General features: G+C 36.6%; 1 protein-coding gene across 5 annotated transcripts; it reads left to right on the forward strand.

The window, feature by feature from the left end:
• The first annotated feature begins 2,526 nt into the window (after window positions 1–2,526).
• LOC110615551 (acyl-CoA thioesterase 2) lies at window positions 2,527–8,511 on the forward strand. Of its 5 annotated transcripts, none has more exons than XR_002488002.2 (17): window positions 2,527–2,769; window positions 2,850–2,942; window positions 3,035–3,102; window positions 3,180–3,261; window positions 3,356–3,402; window positions 3,510–3,635; window positions 4,500–4,577; window positions 5,171–5,258; window positions 5,360–5,472; window positions 5,911–5,973; window positions 6,053–6,108; window positions 6,501–6,605; window positions 6,741–6,797; window positions 7,188–7,289; window positions 7,526–8,004; window positions 8,074–8,142; window positions 8,225–8,401. XR_002488002.2 is itself a non-coding variant. In XM_021757475.2 (17 exons), the coding sequence occupies exons 1-17, from the start codon at window positions 2,754–2,756 to the stop codon at window positions 8,297–8,299; spliced, it is 1,269 nt and encodes a 422-aa protein (XP_021613167.1). In that variant the 5' UTR covers window positions 2,527–2,753; the 3' UTR covers window positions 8,300–8,511. The 5 variants fall into 5 exon arrangements, 2 of the variants coding, with proteins under 2 accessions (XP_021613167.1, XP_021613158.1); XR_002488001.2 differs by having other exon boundaries at window positions 7,543–8,004; XR_006348201.1 differs by having other exon boundaries at window positions 7,709–8,004.
• Window positions 8,512–21,466: the final 12,955 nt, after the last annotated feature.

Below are 21,466 nucleotides of genomic sequence, written 5' to 3' on the forward strand. Positions count from 1 at the left end.
TGTTCATATCTTTAATGCTGTCATAATTTGGAGCTTATAATTATAATGTCTTAAAAAAGAAATTTAAGGTGATGCTTTATTTATTTCACCTTTTTCTATCACAATATATTTTATTTTTTAATATTTTTTTTCTCTACAGTTTCTTTATTTTTCTTTATAGAAACGAGAAACTTCTTTCTTGCTAAAGAAGGCACTTAATTTTTTTTTTAAAAATAATTAATTCATAAAAATTTATAAAAAAGTTTAAACTAAAATAAACAACTTAAGTCTGTGTTCAGACATGATGACCCAACAGCAGCAGCAACAGAACTTGTTACTGCAGGATCCTGGAGTTAGCCTGGAAGATGGCCATTGATGCTTCATTCTTGCATTAATTAAAGTAGATAAGTAAATAACAAGATTTTCCTTTAAAATGTCTCATTCCTAAAACAGAATAACGCATAATTCACTAAAACAGAACATTGAATCCTATAAAAATATTCTAAATTATCAATTACTATGAATCAGATTCTGACGAAATAAATGAAATTTCATGGCTACAACTGAAAACTGGAAGGATTTAATCCTCAAGCTCCCGTCGACAAGTCGGGCATGAATTCTGAACCTTCAACCAGCCAAAGATGCACCTTTCATGAAATGTATGATTGCATGTCATCTTCGTGAGTGCCTCCCGGCTCCCGGATAATCCCTCCAGGCAAATCACACAGTCGTCGGATAATTCATCGCCGTCACCGCTCTTCTTGGCAAAAAACCTCTGCTTCTTCAACTTGTTTAGTGCAGAAGTCGATGCACCTCTGGGAACCACTTCTCGGGGCTCTTCGTCTACTACCATTGTCCGATCAATGGGATCTCTGACAATCAAGTACTCAAGGATAACGTCTGTGTCTGCCACCACATGACGCCCCAAGAAAGGTTGCTCATTGGCCATTAAAACTAGGAAGCGAGCAATGTGATAAGCTAAGAAATCGCGGACAGGCTCATCAAGATTAATGGAAGAGAAAAGATAATCAAGATGGCTTTTGCATGGTTGCTCAGAAACTAGGTCATGGGAATGAATTTCGAAGAGGAAAGCAGAGGTTGGAGCAACTGGGCGAAGCTCGATCGACTCTCCTTGAAGGTTTCTGAGTAATCTTCTGCAATAGCGATGGAGACGAAGCTCCAAAAGGGAAATGGGTGGCAACATGGGATTGGGCAACAAGCAAGTAGAATTCAGTTTGACATCAACTCTCATGGTAGCCATCTTGAGAGCTGACTGAAATCCACCAAGTATTGATAAAACAGATAACGAATGTTCATGCATATGTCTATGGGATTATATACATGTGAATTTGAATGTGTTTATGTTTTCATGACATTACAAGGAAATCCAAATAGTTTTTATTTTTCCTTGTTGCCGGAGGATTTTCGATGGTCTCAGAATCCATCTAGGATACGTAGTTACCGACATATGTTGGTAAAGATTGGTTGAGGTCCAATCGGACGAGAGAGAACGGAGGACTCTGTAAGTAGGACATTTCCTATTAGTTTCAATACAGTAATTAAATTTAAATTAAATCACTAAAATTACTATAATTTTATTTACAATAAATTCTGTATTATATCTTCGCTAAAAACAAACTGAAAAACTTTTCTTTTGGTAAATATAATGTTTTAAATATTTATGAATGGAAAGACTCTAATTTAATATACTTTCCCAATTATAATGGATGGGTCATGCTTTATATAATTATTTCAAAAATTTTATTGAATAAAAAAATTTAAATATTTATGTTAATTTATATTTATATATAAAATTTTAAATTTTGTATAATAAAATTAAATCTTTTTTATTTTTCATAATCATAATTAAAAAAATTAAATTAAATCTAAAAATTAATGATAAATTATAATATAGTGTTTAAAATTTTATATTAATAAATATATAATTTTTTAATTTAAATTTTACATTAAAAATAAATTTATTTTATATTTATCATATATAATATTAAATAAATATTTATTATAAATAAATTTTATAATATATAAATATTATATATAATATTGTATATTAAATTATTTTATTAAAAATTTATACTCACTATTATAAATTATATATATATTTTTAATATATAAAAATTATATTTTACATTAATAATATTAAATATATATATTTTACTATTTAAAATTATCTTTTTATAATTTTTATAAAAATTTAGATAGATTAAAAGTTATTTAAAATATTTAATATTTTTATTTTATTTATTTATATAATAATTATATTTATAATATATATTAATTTATTAGTTAATTCGATAAAAAATTATAGTTTATATTAATAATATTAAATAAAATAAAATATTATATATTTTATACTATACTTTTTTTACATTAAATTTTTATTAAATTATAATATATGTATAAACATAAAAATAAATAATAGAATTAATTAAAAAAATATTATTAAAATAAAAATATATATTTTAAAAATTATTTTATTAATTAAATAAAACTTCAGAGTTTTTAATAACCTTTCATGTTCAATTTATTTCTGCCGAAAGTCGATTCGTCTCGGGCGTCATATTTATCATACCGCACGGTTAGTGGTTGGTGGTTGGTATCTCTCAATTCTCATCATGGACTTCGGATCACCCGATCACCTTACCTGCTATCTTTCCTTTCTTCGTCGTTCGTTCTTGCTTCACACCAAATAAGAGGAATAACACTTATTCGCGTCACTGTAACAGAAATAAAGATCTATCTTGATTTTTCTCGCGATGAACACCGAATCAGGCGAGTTTACGAAATTTCACCTAGTTGTTAATGTTAATTGCCACTTAGAATAATACTCCAAAGCCATTTTGATTTTGCAGTGATCGAGTTCTTAGGTGCTGTTCCTTTGCTTCAGAGGCTTCCCGGCTCGTCTCTCAAGAAAATTGCCGAACTCGTTACTGTTAAAAACTACGGTTATTCCGGTTTCTCTTATTTATTTATTTTAATTTGCTTGTTTTTCACTTGTTTTTTTGTTTTGTTTCAATGTTGTGTTTTCGCGTTACAGAGAAAGGGCAGTGTGTTATTCGCGAGGGAGAGATTGGGGAAGGAACCTATTTCATCTGGGAAGGGGAGGTTTGTTTTGCGCTTTCTCAAAAATCAAATTGCTCCTTGTTGTGGCGGCTGACATTCGAGCCGTGATTTGTATATAGGCCGAAGTTTCTGGATCAGTTCATTCTGAGAGAGACGCTCGTCCTGAGTTCCAATTGCAACGATATGATTACTTTGCTGATGGTTAGAAGCTGATTTTCTCTGATGCTTTTTTATGCTGTATCTTATGTTTTAATCAATTGGCCTGGAAGAACGATTTTCGGACTTGCTTTTGCAGGTGTCATCGCTTCTATTCAGCAAGCAGAGGTTGTTGCTTTGACTAAGGTTGTTCAGACTTCCCCCCACCCCTCCCCCCCCCAAAAAAAAAGAAAAGGAAATGGGGCTGAACTGAACTCTGACAGTGGGCATTTTGTTTGTTGACGTTGCCACAGCTGACGTGCTTGCTGCTGCCCCATGAACATTGCACTTTACTTCGGCCGAAATCAATGTGGAGTGCTGATAAGACTCCAGACTCATGTTCGCTTGTGGAGAGTATATTGCATTTGGAGCCAATAGAAGTATGCTCATGCTTGCTCTTGATTTTGGATTTTTCTGTTTTAGTTTTTGTGCTTCTCATGATTGCTTTGGCTTTTGTTTCCTAGCATATGCTATCTGTTTTACCTTATTGTAACACTGTGTCCTAATTACATAGTTATCCACGTAGCATTAGTAACACATATTTATCTTTATGTTGTGGCATATCTAAGCATTACCATATATTAGGCCCAAAGCTAATGAAGCTGTGTAGTTCTTATTAATTTATGTGATTGATTTCCAGAACATTGAGATGGAACTTTTCTCCTCTTCTTTACTCTATCCACAGCCATCCCTCAACAAGTGCTTGAAATTATCTTATGTTAGCAACTCGTGTTGGTTTGCTCCTAAATATATTTTGTCCTTTTTTTACTTTGTGGTTTTAAGTTGAAGATCTTTGCTTCAAAAATTTGAGCCAAGCTTTACAGAAATAGTTCAAAATTAGCCCCTACTTATTTACCTGAATTTGATAAAAATGAGAATACTTAAGGCAATTGCAGCTTGACTTTTAAGCCCAACCAATACAAAATTTCCTCTAGTATTGATTTCTGATGTACCAGCTTTTTTTTTTTGAAGGAGGGTGGAAGAGGAAGCTGGTGGTGGTGCATTCCCATTCCAGTTCCCAATTTCATTTCTCTTGTGCAGTGATCCAAAACGTGGTGAAACTTGGACATGATTAGTCAAGTTTAATTTACTTAATATATGTTACAAGCACATGACTGTCTGTGCTCGGAGAATTTTGCCTGCTGAATCTTTTCCTCCACCTCTCTCTAGTTTTTTATATGTTTGGCCTAAGGTAGAATTTGTTTCTGATTTATGCTAAGACTCTTTCCTTTTGTTTTGGAAAGGTGAATATTTTCCAGTGTATTACCTTGCCAGATGCCCCAAAATTTGGCAAGGTCTTTGGAGGACAGTTTGTTGGGCAGGTAGGAATCGGCTTTTCTTCCCCTTGCCCTTATAACACTGTACTGTTTAGTCTTGTTGAATGGTGAACATGGTCAAGAGATTTTGGCATATTAAGGCTACATGTAGACATAGCTAGATGAGGATGATTTCTTACTTTCTACTTTATACTAATCTATTGGCATGTGAATGGCTGCATCTTCAATGTCCTGAAGGCTTAAATATTAAATTTGTTTCTTGGCTTGTGATGGTTTATATGTCTTTTACATTTGTTTAAAGAGAATTGTGGTTCTTATAATGTCATTGGATAGTCATAAACTGCACAAAGTTTTGTCACTTGTTTGTCCACATTGTCTTTTCAACATTGGTGACTTTGTGTACTCAATTCTCTCTCGATATTCAATATTTTCTTTTCTTTGTTGATAAATGATGTTTCTAAGCTGTAAAAGATATGTTCATTTCTCAATGATATAAACTTTACCGTTTCATGCTTGCATAAATAATGTTAATAGCTTTGTTTTCCCCATCTTGAACATGTCAAGTAATTCAACTTGGCAAGTGGCAATAGGAAATAGCTACATGTTCACTTCTTTAAACTTTGTGATCTTACATGCAGGCACTGGCTGCAGCATCAAAGACTGTTGATTGCCTTAAAATTGTTCATAGTTTACATGCTTATTTTCTTCTTGCTGGGGATTTCAACAGTAAGTATATGCATTTTGAATAACCTTGCACTTATGAATATGGAGTGGTCAGTGATAACAGTTCAATGCAATCCAATTCTATACATGGTGTCCTCTTGCAGTGCCAATTTTGTATGAAGTTGACCGTGTACGTGATGGTAAAAGTTTTGCCACCAGAAGAGTTAATGCAATACAAAAAGGGAATGTTGTATTCGCATTGATTGCTTCATTTCAGGTGATGCATTTTTTCCATTCTTTTACAAATAATTAACATTCCAGGAACACTTCTCAACAGTTATGTTTTTGATATCATGTAACTTTTGGCTTGAGTTTGCTTTGAATGAACTCATCTTCTTCTGTATATATATATTAATTTCAAGTCCATCTAGGTGCTGTGCCACATTGTTGGCTATGTATGTCTATGATGCTATTCACCTATAGTATTTGAAAATTTTGGTTTGTTGGAACTACTCTATCTATTGTTTAAGTAGAAATGTAGATTATCAGCTAATTCAAGGTTTCTTTTCTCTTTTTTTTTCCCCCTGAAATTAACCTAAATATTTTGCATTCTTCAAATATTATGCTGATTGTGCTGACATGATGGCAAATCATGGCTATTTATGATTTCCTGCAACATCTCAAAAGTGTATGTAATTTTACATTAATTTTGCAGAAAGAACAACTTGGGTTTGATCACCAAGAAGTAACAATGCCAAATGTTCCAGAACCAGAGATGGTAAATAAATTGTGCATACATCATTCTTTGTATTCCATGTACATTCTAGCAATGCATGTTAAAATCTGATCTATTGCAGCTTCTGTCAATGGAGGAGCTTCGTGAGAGACGTCTAATTGATCCTCGTCTTCCAAGGTATGATACCTTGAAATGTGGTTAATTTCTTCCTTATGCATTCAATTTCATACTTGTTCTTTGGATGAAAAGTATGTTCCACATTTCTCTCTTAGTCATCATGGCTCTTGAGTTCTTCAACCATAAAAGGTAAGGTCTGAAAAAATATGTATAATTATGCAACTAAAGTCTAAACATGATTCCTGTATCCACATGTTGAAATGTCCAACCCAAATGGAGCAGAACAAAACTCAGCATTTGTTTTCAAAGAACTGGCTTGCAAGTTTTTGCATGAATCATGAAGATTTCACTTAGACTTCAAATTCAAGAAGAAAGCTCATGTTGATATATGTAGATTTGATACATAAACCAATTGTAAGCTTTTGAATTATAATTGAAATTGGCCTTCTCAGGAGCTATCGGAACAAGGTGGCCTCAAAAGATTTTGTCCCTTGGCCCATAGAGATAAGGTTTTGTGAGCCAACCACGAACACTAGTCAGACAAAATCACCCCCAAGGTGTTTATTATAATAAAAAATCTTATTGTTTATGACTACCTGCACATGTTTGATGCAAACAGAACTTCGAGACTTTTTTATGTACTTATGTGCATCATCATTTTTGCATCCCCAACTTGTCAAATTTCATCACAGTTTGAGGTACTGGTTTAGAGCGAGAGGAAAACTTTCAGATGACCGGGCATTGCACAGGTGAGTGATTTCTTTAAAACTTACATTCAACAATCTTTTCTAATCAATCATGTATCTGTCCTTCTGGTTTATTATTCCTGCGGGGTAACTGTTTGGTTTTTTATGTTCTTTTAACTTCCTTCCCTTCCCTTTATGTTTAAGTGAAAGCTGATTAAAAGCCTTAAAGCAGTTCATGGTTCCTTTTGTGTGTGTTTCAGCAGAGCACATGTGTGAATGTGTCTGCATCAGTTTCCATTTAAGGAAAAAACTGTAGTGAAATTTTCAAGTTTTGAAAGCTCATAAGAAACAATGGTATGACAACAATGATGCCAAGTAGCACAATCGAGTTTAATAATAACACATTTGTGAGTCATTTTTCTACTTCTAACCTCTAGAAAATGGTCTTTGCAGATGTGCAGCAGCGTATGCTTCTGATCTTTTATTTCTTCAAGTTAGTTTGAATCCCCACCGTGCAAAGGGTTTAAAGACAGCCCATGTTAGTTTAGACCACTCGTGAGTATCTGTATCTGGTAACAACATTGACCTCACTGTGAAACAAATACATTATATGAGGGGGATTGTTTTATTCACGCTGAGCATAACCACTTCATTTATCAAAACTAAACCCTTAAAAATTAGTATAAATTGATAGTAAAATTAAAGGCCGTGTGAGTTTCTTGTAATTCCTTTTTATTAATTTATTAAGGGGGGTGTTATTTCAGATATATTGATATCTCTTTCTACCTCAGTTTTACTTGTCCTTAAGGCTTTTTAGGGGGAATGACTAGTTAGCCACTGATGAGAGTTGGGCCCAGCTGGCTACCGTAGGCTTGTTGAGTTGGGGAGTGACTAGTTGGCCACCAACGAGAGTTAGGCCCAGCTGGCCACTGTAGACTTGTTGAGTCCCTGGATTGTGCCTTCTCTTCTTGCAGGCGTTTTCCTGTCTGCAAGTTGGAAGAGTATCATTGTCATGATTATTTTGATTCAATGCTCTAAGTGGAGAGTATGCACAGCTACTAGCTATAGCATGCATCAATTCGGTTGCAATGGATTCTCTGGAGTTGGCATTGCTCTTAAGAGTTATGGCATTTGATCAACGTGAAGTTCCATTATAAGGTGCTGATTTTCCATCATGGCTAAAATTGAACATCTCCTTTTGGATTTGTTTTCGTTTCTCAGGATGTGGTTTCACCGGCCATTTAGAGCTGATGACTGGATATTATTTGTGGTAAGTATTGGATAGTGATTTTAATATGTGAGCTTCTGTCAGAATGTTCACATTTACTACGTGTCACAGATTACGAGTCCTGCTGCCTCCCATTGTCGCGGCTTTGTGTCTGGTCAAATGTTTAATAGAAAAGGGGAGGTATGCTACCGTCACTAAAATTATTGTGCAATGAAAAAAATGTATAATATGTGAACTGAATTATTCATATATTGATGAGCAGCATGTTGTATCATTGACGCAAGAGGGTCTGTTTAGAAAGGCTTCATCAAACCCAGCCGCTGCCTCTAAGTTGTGAATGGGTCATGGTCCAGGGTGCACACACAGCTAATTTGGCGATGAAGTGCTGGTGAAACTATTTTTAATAAAATCAGGACTATCAGAAGTTTTGCTGCCCTTATTATTATTATTATTTATTTTTCTATAGTAGCAGCTTGTATCACAATATTTATGTTAATCATGTTCTGGTGTTATTTATTCTTTTAAGAAAATATTAGATAGGTTATAGCTTTTGAGGTTTGAATATCAACAATTACCAAATCATATAAAGGGGCGTTTGAAATCCTAGTGGTGGTCTTAAAATGTAATGTTAGAGTTTACATTTAATTTGCGACTATTAGATGGTAATTAACTGTTATATAACAAATTAATTTTTTAACATTATAAAAATTTATTATATATTGACATTGTAACCTTGTATCTAATAAATTTAGATTAAATTTGGATGAGTTTTAGTTGGTTCAATTTAAAATTAAATTAAATTAAAAAATTAAAAATTAAATTTATTAAAATTATAAAAATTGAATCGAAATTATTAAATTAAATCGAATCGAAAAAATTAGTTTGATTATCGATTCTTTCACTCCATAATCACTATGTTTGAATAAAAAATTTTCTTTTTAAAATCAACAATTTTCATTTAGAAGTATCCAACAATATATAGAATTATAAGATCTAATTAACAAATCTCATTTAGAGCAATTAACCACAACAAAAAAGGGAATTACAAAATTAAAAAAAGTGTTGGATGCAAGTTTCCTCTGTGATTTCTTTATGACTCATACTCTCGCATTTTTCTCTTTTTTAAATTTAATTTTTTTTTTCCTTTTCTATGAAAGACGATCTGCTTCAATTGACTATTGATGAAGAAAAATATGATGTTGTCCCTATTAAGAGCTCTAGAGATATTCCAATCATCACTTATGATTTCTGTATGGTGGGAATGTTTCTCACATACAATTCAATCAATTTTTAGAATATGCATACCTCATTGGCAGATTTATGACATCATTTAAACGGGTATCTATTATGGAATTAGAGGCAAAAAGATACAAAGTAATGAAAATCCTCTCCATATCCCTCTAATTCATTCTGATTTTTGGGTTATGATTAAAGACCTCCCTTCTGATTATTATAATGAGACATTGGCTAAATTGATAGGGGATTTTGTTGACCACTATAAAGAGTATGATATGAAAAATGTTTCAGTTATGTCGCCGGCCCCTACGAGAGTTAAAGTTTGTTTGGACATTTGGCAACCTTTAAAATGACGAAAAAAGTTTGTTGGAGATGATAGTACTGTGTTTACTATGAAGTTTCAATACGAAAAGCTGACTATTTTTTACTATTTATGTGGAAAACTAGGTCATGTGGAGGCTTTGTGTGACTTGCGGCTAAAGTTGAAGAAAGAAGATATCAAGTTTGGTTGGGGCAGAGCACCTGTTCATCGGAACCAAAGACCGACAAGCCTATGACTACGTGATTCTGGCAATTCTGCTCCGTTGGGATTGTGGCAAGATTGACATCAACTAGCAACTTTGAAAACACTAATTGGGCAGCACATAATAGGCATTTTTCCTTATTTGGCAAAAGTCAACCCATTCTAAATAAGGAGACTGAAAACCATATTATAGACATGGACAAGAATTATGTCGACCAAGGCAGTTCTGATAAGCTTGATGAGAAGATTACAGCTTGAATAAATGATGATGCTAAAAAAAAGGCAAAAAACACTAAATATAACGTTGTTACAGGTTTTCTTTCCTCTTAACAGGATGCCTCTAACAACACCCATGTAAATGTTAATTTGACAGGCAACAGTGGAGCGGCTCATCCCGTCAAAGGTCGGGATAGCTGAAAGCAATGATCGCCCTGTATTGGAACTGCTGAGGACTCGGTAATTCTTGGACAGTTAATGCATTGAAGAATTTGTTTACTAGTTACAAGCCGAACATTTTATTTTTGATGGAAACAAAAACTCTTAGTTCTCGTATGAAAGTTTTTCGTAATTTTTTACATTTTAATGGTTGCTTTTCAGTCAATAGACAAGGATTGGGAGGAGGCCTTTCGTTAATATGGAAGAGTTATATGTCTGTTTTTGTGGTTGATTTTTCTTCAAATTTTATTGATTCGGTTGTTTCGGAAGGTAATATTCAATGGAGGTTTACTAGTTATTATGGATTTTCGGAATTGCAATGACGACGTCTGTTTTGGAATCTTATTTGAGCTTTATCTCGTAGAAACTCTCTTCCATGGTTTTGTTCAGGAGATTTTAATGATTTATACTCTAGAGATGAGAAAGAAAGAGGATCATCTTTTCCAAATTATCCTATGCAGGGGTTTAGACAGGCACTTGAGAAGCATTTTTGTCAAATTATCTTATACAGGAATTTGATTTTGAATTATTGTAAATCTTTGTTAGACTCTAAAACTGATATTTATGTTAGATGGATTCGTCGTAACGCTACTCTAACTGCTCATATTTTGGCTGGCTAGAGAATCTATTAGACATAATCGTCTCTCTGTTTTGGGATGATATCCCTCTTTATTTGGTGAAATTTTATTAATACAATCAGTAGTTTTACTTTAAAAAAAATTAAAAAAATGGAATTACAGAGTTAAAAAAAAATTATAAGATCTAAACTAATAGAAGGCAATATTATAAAGTCTAATAATTTTATTGTAAATCCAGGAAAAATCTAATAACTTTATTACAAATAAGAAATTATAAACACACAAAAAAAGCTAATAACTTAAACACTCGAAGGAATTGAAGGACTAGCTAGGAGTTATGACTGATTTCTGCTTGGCTGAGCAACTCCTGATGAAGAGGACGATTAGCCAAATTGAGGCCGACGGCGAGAGTGTGAGATTGAAGGAGAGAGAGATGGTGATGATAATAGGTTTAATATCATTATATATCGGTTCAGTTCAATTAAATCAAGTTTTCATTTTTTTAAATTGAATTGAACTGATTAAATCAATTTTTATAATAGATTGAATTAAAATTTTAATTTAATTTAATCTAATCGATTTTTTTGATTTAAATCGAATTATGCTTGGCTACTGAATGTCCTTTAATTTATGGGAACTTTACTACTAGTTTTTATAGAATAGAAAAATTTACTAGTTAATTCCTTAATTATAAAAAATATATTAAAATGTCTCCGATTTTTAGAAAATTTATTAATTAGTTCTTTCATTATTTTTTACCATTAAATATTTTACTATTTGATCTTTATAATTTGAAAAAAATTATTAATTAGTCTCTTAACTTACTAATTAATTTTTTCATATTAATGGTATTTTAAATATTTTTATAATATTTAATAATTAAAATTAATAGAAAAATTAATGTGTAGACTTTTTAAGATATTAAAAATATTTTAATATATTTTTTAAAATTAAATGAGCTAAATATTCATTTTCGATTGCCTTCCAGAGCCTTGATCTTTGCAAACTGCAAATGAATCAAACTTCAGAAGATCATTTCGGAAGCACACAGAGAATCCTCACATGATGCACAAATTTCTTATCAACAGCCCAAGGAAGAAAAATGGAATGACCACGCATTCTCGGTCTCATTATAATCATGCAGAGGCTAAAGTTGAAAATGCTGTAAAAAAATCAGTTTTTAAAATGAAGTGCATGTTTATTTTTATAAAATAATTTTTCTTTTTAAATAAAAGTTAATTCCATTAAGATTTAATAACAATCAAACTTAAAAATATAATAAGGAAATAAAGAAAAAACTCCAACTAAGTCCAGAATAGTATGGTTAGCTCGAACAAGCGAATGAACTACACTATTAGCAGACCTATGAATAAAATTAATAAAAATAGAATTCATCTCTAAGATCAGAGACTTACAATAAAAAACTAGGCTATCAAATAATGATAAATCATGATAATTGATATCTATTATAGCCCAAACTAAAAGATAAGCGTATGATTCTACAATAATTGAGGACCAACTACCATCTTCTTAAAACTTTTTTAAAAGTCACGCTCAGCTATAGAAGTGTCAAAATTATCAAGAATCTGTTGCTGCTGTGCTGCAATAAACTCACTATTCTCTCCCCTTACGACACGACCCACACCCATAGCCTGATGTAAAAATAATGCAGTATCAACATTTAGTTTAAAACTTCCAATAGGTGACTTGTCCCATTGAACACGAGTTGGAACGTTAACAACTAAATCCATGCAACTTTTCACGCCTCCCAATTTTTAAGAAAAGAATTTGCTCGCCTAACAATAACATGAGGCAGACACTTTGTGTGCTTTCATGCCACAGAGTTTTTATTCTCCCATAAAGTCCAAACTACCATAACCACCACTTGTAAAGTAGAAATAGAAATTGAATCACATACCCGAATAAATCAATCATTAAACGACTGCATATGGGAGAAAGTCAACCAGATTCAGTCATCATCCAACAATCATGAGCAAAAAGGCAAGTAACTAGAACATGTATTACTGTTTCACTTTAACTATGTAATACCTGGCTAAACTCCGGAGTCGGAATTTCAATTTTCAGACAGAATCTCTATCGAAATTTGGAATCTCAAAACTAGAATATTTAGAATGGTAAAATAGGGTTTTTATAAAATGAATTTGAAATTTTTTCTTGACGTGTTTCCTTTTCAAAAAAAAAAAAGGTTTTCAAATCATCAAGGTTCGGCTGCCGAACCTCCCATATTCGGCCGCCTAACATTAGCTGACAGACCCAGCTATAAAAGGGTCTTAGTCCTATTTTGAGAGAAATTCTTCTCCCTTCTTCCGGGCAGAGGTAGGCCTATGATTCATTAATATTTTTGTTTAGATTTCTTCAAATCTCTTAGAGAATTCATGAGCTTTTCCTTTGATTTTTTAAGATTTGAGTTTGAATTTCAAGTTTTAATCTTTGGCGAATTTGAATTTCAAGTTTTAATCTTTGCCGACCTTGGGTCGATCTGAACCCTAGCGCCGGTAGCGGTCCAGTTTTCGGGTCGTTACAGACTAGAGCAAACAGGACGAGACTCACTTACTTGGACATTTCTATGAATTAAATTAACCAAGCATGGAATAACATTAAGACAAGCACGCCATACCAAGTTCAAAACCTTTGGCGGAGCTCAAAAATACGATAGTTTCTTCCACATTAATCTAACCTCAACCGAGCAATTCAAATGAGTAGCATGTGTCAAGAATCTATAAACACTTCGAACCAAATAAAATCCACGCTTCTCAAATTTTCATATCCAATTATCCACTTGCCCAATGATATTCAAAGGAGTAGCAATATTATGAGCATCAACCTAACTAAATATAGACAGAATCAAATCTTTTTTCCAGCATCCTGTTGAATGAGATCAGAAACCAAAAATACATCACAATCTGCCTGTCGAGGAGTAGTAATCTTATCATTCAAATTTAATGGCACCTATGGATCCTCCCAAACTGAAATGCTTCTACCATGTCTAACTCTTTTGAAAGCACATGACACAATCAACTTCTTACTCTCCTATAAACTTCTCCATAAGTAACTTGGATTAATCCCAATCTCTTAATCTAGGAATGTGCCAAACGGAAAATACTTGGTCTTGAGGGTTCTTGCCATCAATGAAGTATCTCTAGTGAAAATTGTCCATGTATGCTTCCCTAATATAGATAAATTGAACTCATGCAATTTCTTAAATTCCAACCCACCATTAAACTTCGATTTCGCCATCCGTTCCCAACTTACCCAATGCATACCTCATTTATGAGAACTCCCTCGCCCCCATCAAAATCGAGCCATAATTTACTGCAATTCATGACAAATTATTTTCGGCACCAAAAATAAATTTATGGCAAATGTTGGAATTGTTTGAAGAATAGTTTTTAACATCACTTCTTTCCCCGCCCTAGATAGACATCTCCGCTTCCAAGAGTTAAGCATTTGTCGCATTCTATCCTTCATAAACTGAAACATCTCTTTCTTGTTAATATCAATTCGCGTCAGCAAACCCAAATAAACCCCCAATTCTTTATGCTCCACCACACCCAATATAGAACATACTTCTTGCCGTACATCAAGAGGTGTATTACGTGAGAAGACTTTGAATAATCGATTAATTGTCCCGATGCCTCAGCATAACCATCCATAACCATCCATAACCTCCTTCACCACACGTACCTCTCTACCACTTGCTTGAAAAGTAACCCATCTATAAAAAAATAAATGTAAAATAATAGGAGCTCTCCTCGTAATAGACCATTCTATAATCAATCCACCTTAGCCGAAATCATATGAGAAAAACCTTCAGCACAAAGAATAAAAAGATAAGGCGAGATCAGATCTCCTTGCCTTAACCCTTTGGATGGAACTATAGGACCCAGTAGCATATTTCCAGAGAGGACCAAATATTTTATAGTAGAAATACAATTCATAACTAGATTAATCCCGTTATGGTTAAAACCCAACCTTTGAAGTATTGCTTGGACAAACCGTCATTCTATCCTGTCATAAGCATTATGTGTTGTAGAGACAATAATATCCAACACAACCTTCAATCTATTTGCTATTATTTTGCTCATAATCTTGTAAACAATGTTACATAACGCAATAGGCCTTAAGTCACTCATTGTCTGAGGTGTTTGCTTCTTTGGTATAAGAACCAAAACTGCTTCGTTCCATAAAGTAGGAAAAGCCCCCTGCTGTAGATACTGAATGCACACTTTGTATACTTCAGAATCCACAATCTTCCAATGATTTTGGAAAAATCCAAGATTAAAACCGTCAATACTTGGAGCTTTATCAGGTTTCATGTTAAACAATGCATCCTCGCTTCCTCCATTGAATAAGACTCCACCAGCTTTTGATTCATTTCCTTCATAATGCAAGCAGTAACATGTTCAAGAATAGGCTCCGTATTGCCTATGCATGACGTAAAAATGTCTTGAAAATAGCCAACTATTAAATCTTCTAAACCCGACTCTTTCATACACTAGACTCCCTCTGTAATACCCGGCTAGACTCCGGTATCGGAATTCCTACCGTCCGGTGGAATCTCGGATGTCGGAAACCTCTAGAAGGGTAAAAGTATGTTTTTATGATATGTTTTCATGTTTTTAATGATTTTAAGTATGTTTTTACATGAGTTTTGTATGAAAAGTCTTTGGAGGAAAACCCAGGTTCGGCCGCCGAAAGTCAAGTTCGGCCACCGAACATGCATGCGTTTTGGAGGCACGTTAGGCCCCCGAAAGCATGAGAAAAGGGGAGTCCAGGTTCGGCCGCCGAAACTCAAGTTCGGCCGTCGAACATGGCATGCATGCGGAGGCACATTCGGCCCCCGAACGTGGCCTGGCCAGCCACCTATAAAAGGGGCACTTAGCCGAAATGGGGGAGCTTTCTCCCATTTTCGGCCACAGCTAGCTTCCGACCTCCCTCTCCCCAAATCTTGTGTTCTTTCTTCAAATCTCCTCCATTTTTCTTGAGTTTTAACCTCACATTGCAAGTTTTGAGCATTTTAAACAAGTTTGGAGCTTTGGAAACTCAGGAGCTCATTTGCTTGGATCTCCGAGTTTTGGTCGTCTCTGTAACGCCCCGGAAATCCGGACCGCTACCGGCGCTAGGATTCAGGTCGGCTTAAGGCCGCCGGAACCCGTAGCAAGCCTACATACATCCTGTTTACCTGTTTAATCCCATACATGATCAACAAACATACATAAGAATTAAAAACTTTTCTTTTTCTTCATACACCAAACTCAACCTGTGCATGCACTGTATTCATCATATACATAAACATTAATCCCTCTGTGGGATCTCATCAAAGCCTCAAGGGCTATACATCATATGGTGAGTTGGTTTACATCAATATCAAAACACAAGATCATGTACATACTAAGGGATTAATATATATACTATGGTCAAGCACAACTCTATCCTCAATAACATAGTTACATAAACATAACTGTTCAAAACTTTACATTACATTCTTATCATTTGTCATGTCCACATACTCTAGCTATTACATACATATGACTTTTCTCTTCTTTTCTTCTCTATCAATCCCGTACCTGCAAACCTGGGGGTTAGGGGAGAGGGGTGAGCTAAAAGCCCAGTGAGCAGAAACTAAAAACATTATATTAAAAAAAAATCATGCTCTCATGGAATGCATCATATCACAGACAATTCACATCAAGGGTGAATCTGTCACCAATTAGTCTCAACATAGTCTCGTGCCAGGCCGTAGCATGGGGTCCTGGTCTTCCTGTCATATCATATATTAAGTCTCGTGCCAGGCCGTAGCATGGGGTCCTGGTCTTCCTATCATATCATATATTAAGTCTCGTGCCAGGCCGTAGCATGGGGTCCTGGTCTTCCTGTCATCTCATATATTAAGTCTCATGGACTAATTGGATCATACAGCATTCACCCACAAACGCAAAGGAAAATGCAATGCAACATATTCGTGAACTAATGCAATCATCCTATTACATATCATCATGATGCGTGAAGCATGCTCAAAACATTTAATTACTTGATTTAAAACATTAAGCTTGTTTCCACTCACCTCTGGCTAGCTCTGACCAGGCACTGAAGCAGCTCACTCACTGCTGGGGTCCTCGGTTCCTCGGGTCCGAACCTACACAGGTGGACTCCAATGAGGGACCAAACATATACAAACATAACGCTAATATATCCCCCAAAAACCCCCTAAAACATCATGAAAACATCACAGAAAATATGCATGAAATGGCTGAACAGGGCACCTTCGGCGGCACCTTCGGCGGCCAAAAGTCCTGGGCAGAGACGAAACTCAGCTAGGTTCGGCGGCACCTTCGGCGGCCGAAAGTGCCAGACAGAGACGAAAGTCTCTTTTCGGGGGCACCTTCGGCAGCCGAAAGCTGCCTCCACAAGAGGGGTTCGGCGGCCGAAACTCCCTTCGGCTGCCGAACCTGGTTTCTGCCAAACGGCAGAAACTTGGTTCAAATGAACCTCCTGCCTCCCAAAACCATAAATCATGCATATTTCTCAACCAAAACACACATACAAGTTCCTAGGGGTCTCAAACATGCATATACCCCATCTACAACACTTCATTCATACACAATCAAGCTACATTGCTCAAAATCACAACATAAACCCATAAACCTACACATGAACTAAACATGCCTTTAATCCCATGAATCTTGCATGAAACTTATTTAAAACATTACAAGAGTTCAAGATCGACTCTTACCTCTTGAAGATCGAGAGTAGAGGCGATCTAACTTGGAGTTGGGAGAAATCTAGCTCCTTGGGCCTCCAAGCTCAAAACTTGCTCAAAACTCGATTCAAAAGCTCAAAAACTTCAAAGCAAGATGAAACCTTGTTAAAACCATGAAAGATCTAGAGGAAACACTCAAGATCGAGGGAGGAACGGTGGAGACTCACCTTGGCCGACAATGGGAGAGAAAAAGCTCGCCCGTGCGGACCAAGGGGACCCTTTTATAGTGGCTGGCCAGGCCACGTTCGGGGGCCGAATGTGCCTCCGTATCCATGCAATGTTCGGCGGCCGAACATGAGGTTCGGCGGCCGAACCTTGACTTCTCTCACTCATGCTTTCGGGGGCCTAACGTGCCTCCAAAACGCATGCATGTTCGGCGGCCGAACTTGACTTTCGGCGGCCGAACCTGGGTTTTCCTCCAAAGCTATTTTCATGTAAAAACTCATTTAATTCACACTTAAAATCATTTAAAACATAAAAACATTTCATAAAAACATGACTTTACCCTTCTAGAGGTCTCCGACATCCGAGATTCCACCGGACGGTAGGAATTCCGATACCGGAGTCTAGCCGGGTATTACAGTCTCTTTCTCGATCTTCAAGAGGTAAGAGCCGATCTTAAGCTCAATGTATGTTTTAAACAAGTTTTATGAAGTTTTATGGGGTAGAAATGCATGTTTAAGTTAGTTGAGCTATGTTAGGTTTTATGTGATTTATGGACAATGTATGTTGTTGATGTGTGTTTGAAGTGTTGTAGTTGGGGTATATGCTAGTTTGAGACCCCTAGGTGTAATGTATGATATGTATGCATGTTTTAGAACAAGTTTATGCATGATTTGAGGCTTGGGGAGGCAAGAGGCTCGTTTGAGCCGAGTTTCTGCCCATTTGGGAGAAACCAGGTTCGGCAGCCGAAGGAACTTTCGGCCGCCAAACCCCCCCTTGTGGAGGCAGCATTCGGCTGCCGAAGCTTGCCCCCGAAAGAGGACTTTCGGATCTGTCTGGGACTTTCGGCCGCCGAAGGTGCCGCCGAAAGTGCCCTGTTCAGCCATTTCATGCATGTTCTTCTATGGATGTTTCATGATGTTTTAGGGGGTTTTTGGGGAATATATTAGAGTTATGTTTATGTATGTTTGGTCCCTCATTGGAGTCCACCTGTGTAGGTTCGGACCCGAGGAACCGAGGACCCCAGCAGTGAGCCAGCTGCTACAGAGTTGTCAGAGCTAGCCAGAGGTGAGTGGAATAAACCTTAAGTTTTTAAATAAATGAAATATAGCTTTTTTAGCATGTTCATGCATCATATATGCCATGTGATATTATAGGGTGTTTGCATTAGTAATCACGAATGTGTTGCATTGCATAATATGATGTGGATGTGGATTGGTTATTGGATGATCCTCTAGTCATCTTATGTTATGATATGATGATGTCATGGTAGAGAAAGACCAGTGAGGCCCATTCTACGCCCCTGGCACAGAGTAAGAGAAAGACCAGTGAGGCCCATTCTACGCCCCTGGCATATTGGAATGTTATGTTACGTTATGTTATGAAAGAGAAAGACCAGTGAGGCCCATTCTACGCCCCTGGCACGTTTGGACTATGTTGAGGACTACAGGTGACAATACCATCCTTATGTGATATGTTTGTGATGTGTTGCATTTCATGAAAGCATGAAATTTTAGTATATGTTTTCTTTATTCTGCTCACTGGGCTTGTAGCTCACCCCTCTCCCCTAACCCCAGATGTGCAGGTACAGGGTAGACCAGGAGGTTAGCCAGAGTTTGAAGTATGATTGTGTGATAGCTAGTTTGTGGACATGACATTTGTATTATGATGTAATGTAAGAGATTATAGTATGTTATGTAATTTGGATATTGAGGATAGAGTTGTGCTTGACCAATATATGTTGTTATCCCACTTTTATATACATGATCCAGAGATATGTTTATGATGTTATGATTCAACCAAGCTTTATGTTATGATGAGATACCCCATTGGAGCTTTTGATGAGGGCTTCAGTGGTGGTTTATGTTTATGATAATGTAATGTACAGGTTGAGTTTGGTTGACATATGAGAATGTTTACAGAATTCTTTTGAGATTGTTTGATCATGTATGGGATTTACAGGTTTACAGGTTATATGTCAGGCTTGCTACGGGTCCCGGCGGCCTTACGTCGATCTGGATCCTAGCGCCGGTAGCGGTCCAGATTTTCGGGTCGTTACAGAGTGGTATCAGAGCTCCTAGGTTCATATGGTCGGACCTAGCGTGTCGGGCTCATAGAAGTTATAGAGGGTCAAGCACAATAGGAAAAGTCATGTCCACTAGGATAGGATGTAGAGTTTTGTCTTGCATGATGATGTGAAATGCCATGACTTTATGCATGTGCATTAAGGATATGCTATGCTATGTGATGTATGTGATGAGGGTTCATGTGTGCCCACATGAACCATATGATGCTAATGCTTGCTTGATGTGTGCCGTTTTTCAGAAAACAGGATGAGAGGAACTCGTCGATCAGCAAGATTGACTAGAGTGCCACCAAAGGATGAGGGCACGAGCGCCCGTCCTCCAGCATTGCCTAGGGCAATGTCAAGTAGGTCCAGCAGGGACCGAGCAGTGAGAGACCCTAGAAGGTCTTTAGATCTGGGAAGAAGCAGATCAGTCAGAGGAACAGTTCAGGGAGGTATGTCAGAGGATGGGGGATATGACATGGAGGTAGACCAGAGACGGGATGGCAGTTTGGGGATGAGTATGTCAGAGGAAGGCATGGGAGAGTCCCAAGGAGGCACTCAGGCCTCGGGCTTTGTTCAGCAACCTTTCTACCCAACCTTCTCACAAGATCCCGGGTATTCGATGGGAGGTACATCGGATTACCCTAGCTATAATCCCTACCCCACATATATGCCATACCCACCTTTTTATCCACCATACACACAGTACCCCATGTACCCACCTCCACCATACCATCCAGAAACAGCACACCCTACCCCAATGGATGCTGCACCCCCACCACCACTGTAATACCCGGCTAGACTTCGGTATTGGAATTCCAACCGTCCGGTGGAATCTCGGATGTCGGAGACCTCTAGAAGGGTAGAATCATGTTTTATAAAAATGTTCTAATGTGTTTTATGTTTTAAGTATGAAATTAAATGAGTTTTTGCATGAAAGTTCTTAGGAGGAAAACCCAGGTTCGGCCGCCGAACATGCATGCATTTTGGAGGCACGTTAGGCCCCCGAAAGCATGAGTTAGGGAAGTCCAGGTTCGGCCGCCGAAAGTCAAGTTCGGCCGCCGAACATTGCATGGATGCGGAGGCACATTCGGCCCCCGAACGTGGCCTGGCCAGCCACCTATAAAAGGGGCACTTAGCCGAAATGGGTGAGCTTTCTCCCATTTTCGGCCACAGTGAGCTTCCGACCTTCCCTTTGCAAATCTTGTGTTCTTCCTCCAAATCTCTTCCATTTTTCTTGAGTTTTAAACTCACATTGCAAGTTTTGAGCTTTTGAAACAAGTTTTGGAGCTTTGGGAACTCAGGAGCTCATTTTCGTGGATCTCCAAGTTTAGGTCGTCTTCCTCTCGATCTTCAAGAGGTAAGAGCCGATCTTAAGCTCCTTATGTGTTTTAAATAAGTTTTATGCAAGATCTATGAGTAGAAATGCATGTTAGGGCATATGTTGAGTTTATGGGTTTATATTGATGTTTTAAACAATGTAGCTTGTTTATGTGTTGTTGGAAGTGTTGTAGATGGGGTATATGATAGTTTGAGACCCCTAGGTGTAATGTATGTGAAGTATGCATGTTGTAGAGCAAGATTATGCATGATTAGAGGTTTTGGGAGACAAGAGGTTCGTTTGAACCAAGTTTCTGCCCTTTGGCAGAAACCAGGTTCGGCAGCCGAAGGGAGTTTCGGCCGCCGAACCCCCTTTGTGGAGGCAGCATTCGGCTGCCGAA

This window comes from Manihot esculenta, chromosome 1, assembly GCF_001659605.2.
Source record: "Manihot esculenta cultivar AM560-2 chromosome 1, M.esculenta_v8, whole genome shotgun sequence".
Lineage (NCBI taxonomy): Eukaryota > Viridiplantae > Streptophyta > Magnoliopsida > Malpighiales > Euphorbiaceae > Manihot > Manihot esculenta.

Bases quoted from the DNA above. Each gene is read 5' to 3' on its own strand.
- LOC110615551 (XM_021757466.2), top strand. The intron at 2,943-3,034 runs GTTATTCCGGTT...TTCGCGTTACAG, and splicing joins CGTTACTGTTAAAAACTACG to AGAAAGGGCAGTGTGTTATT. The intron at 4,578-5,170 runs GTAGGAATCGGC...TCTTACATGCAG, and splicing joins GAGGACAGTTTGTTGGGCAG to GCACTGGCTGCAGCATCAAA.